The 12,816-nt window shown below is 51.1% G+C and overlaps 1 protein-coding gene across 1 annotated transcript; it reads right to left on the minus strand.

Annotated features, from left to right (window-relative positions):
- Nucleotides 1-6,617, minus strand: RND1 (Rho family GTPase 1). Its single transcript, XM_056120139.1, has 5 exons — nt 6,477-6,617; nt 5,746-5,833; nt 3,083-3,192; nt 2,257-2,391; nt 1-1,040 (listed from the first exon to the last, which is right to left on the minus strand). Exons 1-5 carry the CDS (start codon nt 6,594-6,596, stop codon nt 795-797), a joined length of 699 nt encoding a protein of 232 aa, XP_055976114.1. The 5' UTR covers nt 6,597-6,617; the 3' UTR covers nt 1-794.
- Nucleotides 6,618-12,816: the final 6,199 nt, after the last annotated feature.

Consider the following 12,816-nt stretch of genomic DNA (forward strand, 5'->3'; position numbering starts at 1 on the left):
CTTTATATGCATTATATTTTTCATTAATAAATAGTTTTTCTTCTTTAAACACAGAACATATAACAGATTGAAATACTCCCCCATTCCAAAGACAAGAGTCTATAAAACAAACGCCATTCGTACTGCCTAAGGGGCAGAAAAGCCTGGTGACCCCTGCTCAGCCCTACCCCCCGAGGCACCACTACCCCCCACACACGAGAGACGGGGTTCTGGCCATCTCGCGTGGACCTGGGACTCAGGCGAGAAGCATGGAGATGCGTGACATCACCGCTCCATGAGGCATGGGTTGTGCAGAGATGGACTTTCCTTGCCACAAGCTCTGGCCAGCTCCTGCCCGGCTGCTTTCCACGGTGAATCGCCGGGCTCCGCGCCCAGGGGAGATGCCTGTGGGCTTCCCCACTCGCCATCCCGCTGGGGAAGAAAGGGGTCCGGGTCCTTCAAGTCCCGGGGCCCGTGTGCAAACGCTGTGTGGAAGAGGCGTGACGCTGAAGGTGAGGTTCCTGCAGGCCTCCGTCCCCCCACACCTTCCCTTCCTCCAGAGTAGGGGGCACAGGGGCAGCTGACCCCTCCACCACCTAGCGCCTGGCGTGGGGTGTGATGGTTCCTTCTCGGCGTTAGCTCTTCGAGCCGGGCCTGGCGCCTTCCTTGTCCCACTCCTGTCTCCTTCCAAGCCCTCACTGTGGCCATCTGAAAAACTCAAGTCCAGTGTCTTAAACGGTCTCCTCCTCCCCCTCCCCGTGCCTCCACTCCCCGCGGGAGGAGGTGGGAGGTGGCCTTCCCCTCCGGCCCCCACTTCACATGATGGAACAGCTTTTGGCTTTCTCCTTCTTGAAGGTGGAAGAGATGAGTTCAGATCGACTAGGGAGGTGGAGCAGCCGCTTGGAGAGGCTTCGCACTGGGCTCCTTTGGGGCACCGGGCTGGGCTTATTCAGACACACCATGGACGCCGTCCGGAAGATGCTGTGGACGCTCTTTTCTGAGGTAAAAGCTGAGCCTTCCAGGTAAATTTCCGCACCCAGCTGCTTGGCTATCGCACAGCCCTACAGGGGGATGGGGGAGCAGTCAGGTCATTAGTGCAACCCTCCAAAACGTCTTAACAACACACCTTTGTTTGTTTAGGGTCACTCCCCAGGGATACTCCAAATGGGACCCAGCATCACCCTCTGCTAATTATTTTCTGCAGGGGAAGTCTTACTTGTTTGGGGACCACACCCAGTAGTGCTCAGAGTCTGTTACTGGCTCAATGCCTGGTGTGTGTGTGGGGGGGGGGGCGGGGGGCGGTCACTCTCAGCAGTGCTTGGGGACTATGTGGTGCCAGGGATCAAACCCAGATCTCCTGCATGTGGAGTGTATGCTCAGCCCATTGAGCCATGTCTCTGACCCAAAGCATCAGTAGCACTGTCCTCCCGTTACTCATCAATTTGCTTGAGCGGGCCCAGGAACGTCTCCATTGTGAGACTTCTTGTTACTGTGTTTGGCATATCAAATACGTTATGCGGGCGAGATACTCTCTGCTCTCGGTAGCTTGCCAGGCTCTCAGAGAGGGGCGGAGGAATCGAACCTGGATCGGTTGAGTCGGCCGCATGCAAGGCAAATGCCCTACCCGCTGGGCTATCGCTCCAGTCCCCAAAGCATCAGTATTTTTTTTTCTTTTTGGGTCATTCCCGGCAATGCTCAGGGGTTACTCCTGGCTCTGTACTCAGGAATTACTCCTGGCGGTGCTCAGGGGACCATATGGAATGCTGGGATTCGAACCCAAGTCGGCCGCATGCAAGGCAAACATCCGACCCGCTGTGCTATCGCACCAGCCCCAGCATCAGTATTTTAAGAGCTCCCCAGTTGACTCAAATGTGTCGCATGGGTTTAAAAGACTCCCATAAGCATAAGACACCACTCAGGGACTCCATTAAAATGTAGCTCTGCTCTTCATCCCAGTGACTCTAGGTTTGGAATCAAGAATCCTGATGATTCTCCTCTGGAGGTTCTAATGCAGAGGATCCACAGAAAGCAATATGGGGGGGGGGGGGGGGCACAGGTGGGAACAGCTCACCTGTCAACCAATAGCATAAATCAGAGCAAACGGGAACCTACCACCTCTAGCCTGGTAATCAGTTTGCTGATGACAGCTGTGCCCAAAACATCCCCTACCCACCAAGGGTCACATGTCAAGTCTGCCGAGAGCCTTGCCCAGCCCATACCCAGAAACCAGCCCCCCTACATACACACACACACACACACACACACACACACACACACCTGTTCATAGGAGATCGGTGCCTGTTTCTGGTGGGATAGCTCCATCAGAGTACTCAGGTCTGTTCGTAGATCTGTCTTGCATCCAATAAGCAAAACACGGGTACTGGGACAATAATCCAGGATTTCCGTCCTCCACTGAAGAACCGTACAAGAAGAAAAGAAAAGGAAGGAGAGTCAGACTGACAGGTACCAGGAGAACACAACATCCAACTTCTTGCCTGCCAGTACTGCTCTGACTCATAACGCCACCACTGCACTAATTACATCATCTTCCTGCACACAAGGCTTCTGGGGCCACAGGAATGCTGCCCAAGAGGCTGCTCAACCACACAGCCACCAGAGACACAGGGCAAGTCTCCTTCCAGTCTCTGCCAAGCAGACCAGCCGGGATCTGGACCCTAACCCAGTCCAATGAGCTGTGCAAGACCAGAATGACAAGAAGCAGCCAAGGAAATAATCCCAGAGCTTTCTGGAAAACAGGGCTAGATGCACAAGGCATCCTGGGACTCAGTAGGGAGTGACATCTGGGTGTCAAAGGGTTATCGGACTCTCAAGCCTCGACTTCCTGAATCTTCAATGCCTCTCTCTCTCTCTCTCTCTCTCTCTCTGGTTTCTGGCAGAGCCGAACAGGAGAGTGGAAGGGCAGGAGCAGAGTGGACAGGGGAGCTGAATGCCAGTCTCAGAACCAAGCTAGTGGTCTGGCCTTGGGTCAGTTCTTCCTTGCCCAGCCCGTTTCTTCCTGTTACCCAGGGGGCTATGAAGGCAAGGTCCCGGGACTCCTTTTGTTCTTAGGCTATGAAATATCATAGCATTTACCCACCCCTACCTTCTTGAGTGCACTGTCCACTGTCTCCGGACGGCTGATATCAAAGCACAGTAATACCGCATCCGAGTCGCTGTAGCAGAGTGGACGCACATTGTCATAGTAGGGAGATCCTGGCAGAAGGAAAAAAGAGCTGGTGGTGAGCTATTGCGAATGCCTCCAAAGACCCCAGAGAACAGAAGTGTGGGTCCCTTAGACTGGTCGCCCCACTTCCCAGGGGGAGATGCTGCAGCCTGGGATCGACCCCCCCTACCAGGCAGCAGTCCAAGAAGACCATCTTCCTTAGTCTCAAAAAGGGGAAACTAGGCAAAATAAGGGGGTGGTCGCTTTGTGGGTGCCCATCAGGATTAATTTAAGGTCACACTATGCCAGAGGAAGGCGCCTCCTCCCCTGCTCACCCAACCTCTGCTCCCTGCTTCTGCTCCAGGGGCTTCCCAAGGAAGAATCAGACCTGCCTGTTACATAACTGGCGGTATGCTTCTCTTCCTAGGGGTCAGAACGGGAAGAGCTGACAGGGATTTGGGGTCCTCCTCCTCCCCCGCAAATGGGCTTACACTGAAATGGGTGAAAGGGAAGCTGTTGCCCCATCCGCCTAAGATCATGCTAAGATCATCGGAGGCACTTAAAGACAGCAGCGCCAGTACCTAGGGATCACAAGGCTTCACTGTGCCCTTTCTCAGGAGGGGCGTGATCAGGGCAGACCCAGGTGGTCCACCTGAGTGAATACCGGGGCAAGCCTGGACCCCCCCACCCCCCGTGCCAGCCCAGAGAAGAAACAGTAGCAGATTTGGAACCCAGACAATTCGTGCTCAGAATAGCAAGCAGCCCCTCTCCCTTCATTGCAATCACCATGGAAACTGGGGGGAATCCAAGCTGGGGGGGGGTTGGTTGTAAAAAAAAGGAGAAAAGGGGAGTTAGGATTGCGGCCCGCCCCCATCCCCTCCCTGAGGTGGGGTCTCAGCCTCAGCTCTGCAGCGCCAGGGAACAGAGAACACTGTCACTGCGCATCACCAAGGGGGCCGGGGCTCCAGGCCCTCCCTCTCCTCTCCGCCCCTAAAGCATACAAGTGAAGAATGAAAGCCCTGGGGGTGGGGAAGCCCCCCCACATCCCCCTGACCACTTCCTCCTCCTTATACGCACCTACTTTGAAAGAGGGAGTTTGTGGGGTACTGAGAACCTGTGTCCTTTAAGATGGGGGGGATGGAATGCAACGTGGGGAACAGAGACCACCCTTGCTGGTTTTCAGCAATCTGGGTTGGGATTTCAGGGCTGCATTCTGATGAGGGTGGGGGTGGGGGTGGGGGAAGTAGTGGGGTGGTGGCATTTGGGGGCAGGGGAGGGAAAAGAGAGCGCAGCTGCAGGAAGATTCTGCGAAGATGGAAAGGTAGGCAGGATGGAGCGAGCGAGCGGGCGAAAAACCATAAGTCATGCAAGCCACGCTGCATTCCAGGCAGCCGAGCCAGCATGGCACAGCCCGGGAACCAGAGCCGCCTCCCAACCGCCGGACCGCAGTGGAAGACATACCAGGTTGAGGAATTTGGGCTTGGGTTTTGGGCTTGGCTGTGGTGGGGGGAGAAAGAGAAGTCTCGTTCTCTGCTTATCCATTTCCCTGACCCATTCCCGTCTTTTCAAAACTGAATCGTGGGAGGCACCATTCTTCGGAGGGGCAGGCTGGCATTTTTGTTATACGTGTCAGGAGCCCCTGTGATTTTCAGCTCCTCTTTAAACAGCCTGAATATCATATTTTTTTTTTTTGGAGAGGAGTGGGTTTTTCTTTTCTTTCTCCGATTCCTAGTCTTTATTCCTTAATCATCACTCTAAGGCCAATCTCTGATCATGATTGGGGGAAAAGGGGTCACAGAAGGGAGCCAGAATCAAAGCCGAGGTCAGTTTAGCCTGTAGGGGTTAGGCTGAAAGGCTGGGGAAATACGTTGCTTTCCACATTCCAGAAAGACAGGGCATCTTCTGCTGCGATCCAGTATGGGGAGCTGGGGGTGAGGGGCAATGGTTGGAGCCAACATATCCCCTGCCACTCCCACCCACGATGGAAGTGCGCTATATGAAGCCATCTCCCCAACCTCCAAAACATGGGCGATGCATCGCTGAGCCTCTGAGCCGCAGCATGTGACGAGTGGAGCCCGGCTGCAGCAGAGCACAGCGGCGGTGGAGTTAGGATACAGGAGAGAAAACTGAGCCGAACAACCCTCCCTCAAAACAGCTGCCTCCAGCAATCGTGTCTCTGTCCTCTCATGTGGCAATTCTCTGGGCAATCAATTCGGGGGGTGGGGTGGGGAGCATGTCGGGTGGCCAGGAATGGAAATGGAGGCACCTTCTCTGACTCCCCCCATCCCATTAGTATTCGTGGGTTCATTCGCCTCCCCATCCCAGCTCTCTGGGAGATGGAGCTAGAGGCAGAGAAATTGGTGACTTCTTGGGCTCAGCCACTCTGTACTACTCGACCAGTCAGTAGACTGAGTTGACCCAGCCCCTTCTCTAGTCCCAGCCAAGGAAATTTCAGGTCCCCTTCTTTGGTCCTTCTCATAGTCCTTCTCCCCAGTCAAGGGGGAAAGTGTTTCTAAAAGCAGCTGCATCAGACCAGGAGAGGTCTGGGACTACTGGGGTGTGTGTGTGTGGGGGGGGGGGGTGTCTGGAGCCAGGACTCTTACCTGAGGTGTCCCAGAGGCTAAGCTCCACTCTTTGATCCTCCGTCTCCAAGCAGGCTGTGTAGTTCTCAAACACCGTGGGCACATAGGTCTGAAAGGAGACAGGAAGTACTCAGCCCCACCGGCCCCCTCTTAACCCTCAGCTGCTGCTGGCTACCCACTGGGCCACTCGGTCTAGTGAGAGGCGAACGTGGCAGCAGCGGAGGGGGGATGCTTGGGGCAGGGAAGTCACATGAGTCAACGGGGACCAAGACCGACTTCCAGCCAGGGTGCAGCCCCCCAGCAACTAGGTGTGTGGGGATACACTTGCATTCCTTTCGCCCCCCCCCCAGATCTGGAGGGTGGGGGGTCACCCAGTTTCAGAGCCACAGACCAAGTCTAGCCTGGATCTTCTCCCTGCGAGCCCCTGATCCCTGCAGGCCTGCGAGGACCGACTTGGGAGGAGGACAGGGGCCCAGCAGGTACTGCGTCAAGAAGAAACCCCATCCTCTCGGGTGTCCCCGTCCCCTCTCCCGAGAGCGAGGAGGGCATCTGATTGGGGCTTCTGGGGAAGCTGCGAGGAGGAGCCAGGCTGGCGGGCAGAAGTGGAACAGGTCTCGGGGGAAGGCGCTCCTCCAGCCAGCCCGCGGCCGGGGCTCGGGAGGGAGACGCTTCCCCGGGCGGGCGGGCGGGCGGGCGGGGGTGCGCCCCGGGCCGGCAGGGGAGAGGAGCGGCGGGCGGGCGGTGGCGCTCACCTCCGGGTAGCAGTCCTTGGCCAACACCTGTAACATCGCCGTCTTCCCGCACTGCACATCCCCCACCAGGACCAGCTTACACCTGGCGACGACCGGCTGCGGGGCCCGTCTCTCCTTCATGGCTGCAGCACCTGCGAGACTTGAACCCGAGTCGGAGGCGTGCGGACTGCGCCAGGAGCGGCGGGGCGGCCGCCTCTGCACGATGCCCAGCCGGCTCGCTCCAGCGGAACGGGAGGCCGAGCCAGCGCCTTATATCGCTCTGTCGGAGCCAATCGCAGGAGGAGGCGGGCTCTGCCGCGGCCAATCCCGGCGGTGGGATCCCCTCCAGCAGCCAATGGCAGGCTTGTCTGAGTCAGAGCCCTCGTCCCCCCGCCCTTCCTCTTAAAGCCGCACCGTTGCTTCCTCTGCTGGGGGATTCCCACGCTATTTCGCGTTCTTATTAGAAAGCCGGGAGGGAGGGGACTTGAAGCCAGATGAAATGGTCATGGGTGTCCACCAATTAGTGCCCCAAACAATAAACTCACCATGAAAGAAAAAAGTGAGTTTAAGCTGGAGTTTGAGAACTAAACTATGGAACAGGTGGCTCCCCAGGGGACCGGGAGGAGGGGCAGAAAGATGCAGGAGACCCAGAAATCTCTACCCTTTGTTCCATCTAATCCCCAATCCATATCAGTTCCCTCTTCTGTCTTCCCTCCTAGAAACGGCTGAACTCCTCTATCGGTTCCTACTGTATTCCTTTGAATGCCACATCTCCTTCTCAGGAATTACTTTCACAGAGGGGGAGGGAAAAAGGTCTTAAAAAATAAAAACGCTTTCTCATATTAGCGGGAAAAGCCCCAGAAAACTCCCAACCCAGAGACAGGCAGAGTGAAAGGAATGCAGGAATCTGGAGGACAAAGCAAACAGTTACTGTCTGTTTGCCAAACAACCTCTCACAGCGCTGGTTAGGCTGGCAGGAACTGTTTAGCTATGTTTGTTTTGCCTGGATTCAGCTTCCTGGATGAATCAGGCACAGGTTCTAGTTCCAGGTTGATATCTAATGACGCCAAGGCACTGCTTGTGTCACAGGTCGAAGTTCAGACTTCAAGGTTGGGACTTTGGGGTTAGAGAGTTGGAGTCTCAACCTGAGTTTGAAACACACTGGGAGATGCTACCCACCTGTCCTGCCCCTCAGACCCCTAGCATCCTGAGGAGCCTCTCTGCCAGACTGTGGCTGTATACAGGCTCACTATTCGGGAGCCAAGGCTGTCCAAATAAGGCCTCTTGGATGTCAGGGAGTACTGAATTTGGGCGAAAGCAAGAGCACTCCAGAGTTTATCTTCAGATCTTAACCGGGTGTAGGTAGCTCAGCTCCTCTTGACTGTGCTGTGAGTCTGATTCCATCTGATTTTCACTCTGATTCGCTATCATTGTTGCCCTCCCCAGGGATATTTTTCCCATTAGAGGAATACTTGAAAACAAAAAGGGACACATTGATAGAGCTCAGGGATCATTCCTGGCAGACTCAAGGGATCATATGGGGTGCTGGGGATTCAATCTGGGTCAGCCGCATGCAAGGCAAACATCCTACTAGCTGTTCTATCACTCCAGACCCCCTAAAACCTTTCTAAACCCAGAGATAGAGCTCTGGAGAAGGATGAGGGGGTGTTAGATTTCTAATACTACCACAGAAGGGAGCAAAAAGAGGATATTTTGAGAATGTGGCCTAACCACTATGCTGCCCATGAAACCCTGTGGTGTTTGGCTGGGAGCTTGGTGCTAAGGCTTGCCTTCGACTCATTTTCTTTTCTTTTCTTCTTTTTTTTTTTAGTTTATTTATTGAATCACTATGGGAACAGTCACAAAACCTTTCTTCTTTTTTTTTTTAAATTTATTTTGCTCAAGCGGACCCAGTAACGTCTCCATCATGAGACTTGTTGTTACTGTGTTTATTGAATCACCGTGAGAACAGTCACAGAGCCTTTCAGTTCAAGTCTCAGTCGGTCATACACTGATCAAACACCCGTCTCTTCACCAGTGCACATTTTCCACCACCAAGAACCCCAGTATAACCCCCCTTCTACCCACCCCCCCGCCTGTGTGGCAGATTTCCACTTTACTCTCTCTCTCTCTCTCTCTCTCTCTCTCGCTCTCTCTCTCTCTCTCTCTCTCTCTCCCCGCTGGTCACATTCAACATTAGATCATTTGTTTTCTATTGCTGATTATGAAGAGCATATGATGTGTGGCTGCAATAGCGGCCACGCGAATTCAGATTTCTGATATTTTAGTAATAAGCCTAGAGGAATTAATGCCAAAAGCCCCTGGGTTCTGAGATTGGTTTGTGTGCCTCTGGGATCATGGTCGTTCAGGAGCCAGAGGAGGCGTTTGAGGGTGGCAACCCTGGGGCATTGTTGCCTTCGACTCATTTTCAAAGGGATCAGGAATCTGGCCTACCTTCCCCTTTTCCGAAAAAAAAAAAAAATCTCTCAGCATCCCTCTGAAAATCTATCTTCTTTAAGCAACAAACAGAAGTCACCCCCAAACAGTACAAGAGATGACTGCTTCCCTCCCCACCATGGTTCTAGAGCATCCTGAAAGATCGGGCCACCCACTTGGGAAACACCAAGGATATTAAGGTTGAGGCTTCCATTTACCAGTTTGTCATCCTCCTGTCCTAGGTTTATGTCTCCCATCTTGCTCTCAGTCTCATTCTCAGCTGCAGATACTACTTTTTGTTTGTTTTGGTTTTGTTGGATGGTTGGTTAGTTCCAGGAACCAAACCCAGGGCTTCACTCATGCAAAGCATGCATTCTATCACTGAATGTTCCCAGCTCCTCAGAAAATGTTCTGTCTATGAAATATGTCTTTTTCTTGCCCTTTTGCAGCAGTCTGGCTGCCTTTCTGCAATACCTACAAAATAGGGGAGTCCTGGGAATAGCCAAAAGGCCAGAGACTACCTGACAGCTAGTACAGTGGGAAGGGCACTTGACTTGCATTTGGCTGACCCTGGTTTAATCCCTGGCACCACATATGGTCCCCTGAGCCCCATTCAGAGTGATCCCTGAATGCAGAGAAGCCTGGAGCACTGCCAGATGTGGCAAAAAAAAAAGCAAATAACAACAAAAAGATCATTGAATACCTCAACCTAGAGTCAGAGACTCCCCTAACATGGAGTCTTTTCCTCAGCCTGACCTTTTTCTCCTATTCTCCATACAGTCTCATCAGTGCTGGAGGCATAAAGGGGTTCCCACGGTGCCCCTTAACCATTGACTAGGTTCCCTCCAGGGGCAATCCCAAAGACTTCAATCTACTCCCCCATGTTGTCTTCTGGTCTCTTCTTGCACACACTCTCCCCCAGCCACTCCAAATAAACATTCAATGTAAGTCAAGAACAGAACAGTTCCTCTTGTGGAAATAGCAGCCTCTAACTTCTAACAGCATTGCCATTCTTGTGTTCCTCTGGGAGTGACATTCTGGGAACTGGTGGTAATACTGTTCATTCGTGAGTGGTCACTTTTCAGAATCGGGGCTTAGAAAACTGAGCTGTGGTGCAAAGCCCGAGCTGGTGCCAACATTGCTCGTCCATGGATGACCACACTTCAAGACTGGGGCCCATGAAAGTCTGAATCTGGCCCAGCTGATTCTCAAACTGTGTCTCCAAAGCTATTTGCAGGTCACATACTTACAAATGATGGTTGAAAAGTGGTGGTACTGCTGGGGTGTGTGTGTGTGTGTGTGTGTGTGTGTGTGGAAGATCAAAAGGGAGTGTGACAACATGAAAAGTAGATAGAACCAAAGTTCAGCAGACTGCAGATTGCACCCAGTCTCACCCTCATGGGACTATGTACATATGGGAATATAGTTTTTCCTCTTATGTCCCCCTATTTCTTTAAGTGTGAAGAGAGGTTTGATCTAATGTTGGGTTTTTTTGTTTGTTTTTTATTAAATCACTGTGAGATACACAATTAACAATTACAAAGTTGTTCATGATCAGGTTTCTGTCAGACAATGTTCCTAAAGAGGGATATTTTAGGGTTTTTGTTGTTGTTGTTGTTGTTTTGCTTTTTGGGTCACACCTGGAGATGCACAGGCTCATACACTCAAGTATTACTCCTGGCAGTGCTCAGGGGGACCATATAGGAATCAAACCCAGGTCAACTGTGTGCAAGGCAAATGCCCTACCTTTCATGCTATTTCTCCAGCTCCAGATTTTTTAGGTTTTATTTATTTAGCAGCTAGACTTCCTTTCCTGGATCTGTTTTTTTTATATCTTAATTAATTTATTTTTTTAAATGAATCACAGTGAGATATACAGTTACAAAGTTGTTCATGATTGGGTTTTAGTCAGAAAATGTTCCGACATTTCCCAGCACCGAAGTCCCCAGGTTCCTCCCAACACTCCCCTCCTAAGTCTGTTCAAACCTCTTCCAAGAATCTTTACAATATGTCTTTTACCTGGGCCAAAGAGATAGTATAGTGGGTAAGTAACCTTGCATTCACCTAGTCCCAGTTCAATCCCCTACACCTAATATGGTGCCCCAAACCCACCAAAAATACACCATACTTCTTTTTTTTTTGGGGGGGGGGCATCCACTATTACTCTTGAGCACGGAGCTAAGAGTAATCCCTGAACACTGCTGGGTATGACACCTGCACATAAACAAACAAACCACAAACTACAAAGACTAAAGAAGAGTATGTGTCCTTCTTATCAAGACCAGAAAAGTGGGGTCAGCCAGAGAGATTATAAATGGTTAAGGTGCATGCATTCTTTTGTTGATTTGTTTTTAGCCCACACGCAGCTGATTGGCTCAGGCGACCATACGGGGTGCCAGGGACTGAACCCTGGTTGGCCACATGTCGGGAAAACGTTCTATTTGCTGTACTATTGCTCTCACCCATGCTTTGTATGTAGGAGCCCTGAGTTCAATCCCCAACACCTTATGGTCCTCCACCACCACCACCGTCAGGAATGCCAGCCCTCCCGAAGCGTTGAAAAGTGAAAGAAATCAGTCGCAAATAATCACATATTGTATGATTTCATTTGTATGAAATGTCTAGAATAGGAAAATACATAGAAACGGAAAATAGATTAGTGGTTGCCTAGAGCTACTGGATTTGTGGGGAAATGGAAATGACTGTTAATGGGATTTCTTTTGAGGGTGATAAAAATGGTCTAAATTTAATTATGATAATTATACAACTCTACGAATATACCAAAAACACTGAATTGCAGTTTAAATTGTTGAATTATATGGTTATGAGTTGTGTTTATCAAGTATATCTGATAACACTGTTGCTTTAAAAAATAAGGTTAGGGGTCTGGTGGTGAAAGCCTCCCATGTAAGCCTGAGTCTAGTGAAGTCACCAGTTTGAACCCCCGCATCACACAACGTGCCCAAGTGCAAAGTAGCAAATCCCAGCACTGCAACCAGAAGAAAAGAAGAGAGGGAGGAAAGAAGGGAGGAAGGACTCCAGGTTTAAAAACTGCCAACAAAATCTTATTTCATCTGTAACCTCACCCCTTGTACCCCTTTGCTGAAATTTTTATTTTTATTTTTATTTATTTATTTATTATTTTGCTTTTTGGGTCACACCTGGCGATGCACAGGAGTTACTCCTGGCGGTGCTCAGGGGACCATATGGGATGCTGGGAATCGAACCCAGGTCAGCCACGTGCAAGGCAAACGCCCTACCCGCTGTGCTATCTCTCCAGCTCCCTGCTGAATTATTTTAACAAAATTTAAGCACCATATTTATTTTGTTTTTGGGGCCACATCCACTATTGCTCAGGGTATATATTCCTTATTATGTGCTAAGAGTTACTCCGAGCAGTGTTCAAGGACCATGTATTAGGAATCAAACCCAGGCCTCCCTCATGCAAAGTATGTACTCTACCTGGAGCTATCGCTCTAGCTCCCAGATAGAATATTATCTAGTCTACAGATGTCTCAGTGTTCATCTCTGTAAGTCTTGGTCACATAAACACAAATATCACCACAACTGAAAATGAATAAATAACTCCTTAAGGTAAAGGTAAAGGCCCTCCCGTTGATCGTCGATTTGCTCGAGCGGGCCCAGTAACGTCTCCATTGGAGACTTTGTTGTTACTGTGTCTGGCATATCGAATACTCTCGGTAGCTTGCCGGGCTCTCCGAGAGGGGCGGAGGAATCGAACTCGGGTTGGCCATGTTGGCCGCTTGTAAGGCGACCGCCCTACCCGCTGTGCTATCGCTCCTTAGCATCACTAAATTTCTAGTCCATGCTGAGATTTCCCAAGCAAAGCAATGTGTTACACATTGATTTATTAAAATCATAATCCATATTAACAAAATCCACATTTTTTTTTGCTTTTCGGGTC

Source organism: Sorex fumeus, unplaced genomic scaffold (genome assembly GCF_029834395.1).
Source record: "Sorex fumeus unplaced genomic scaffold, SorFum_2.1 ptg000042l, whole genome shotgun sequence".
Taxonomy (NCBI): domain Eukaryota; kingdom Metazoa; phylum Chordata; class Mammalia; order Eulipotyphla; family Soricidae; genus Sorex; species Sorex fumeus.

Excerpts from the sequence above, each read along its gene's own strand:
- RND1 (XM_056120139.1), bottom strand. The coding sequence starts at position 6,596 with ATGAAGGAGAGACGGGCCCCGCAGCCGGTCGTCGCCAGGTGTAAGCTG. Across the intron at positions 5,834-6,476 it reads CCAAGGACTGCTACCCGGAG|ACCTATGTGCCCACGGTGTT; the intron begins GTGAGCGCCACC and ends GTCTCCTTTCAG. Across the intron at positions 3,193-5,745 it reads TAGCCTCTGGGACACCTCAG|GATCTCCCTACTATGACAAT; the intron begins GTAAGAGTCCTG and ends TCCTTCTGCCAG.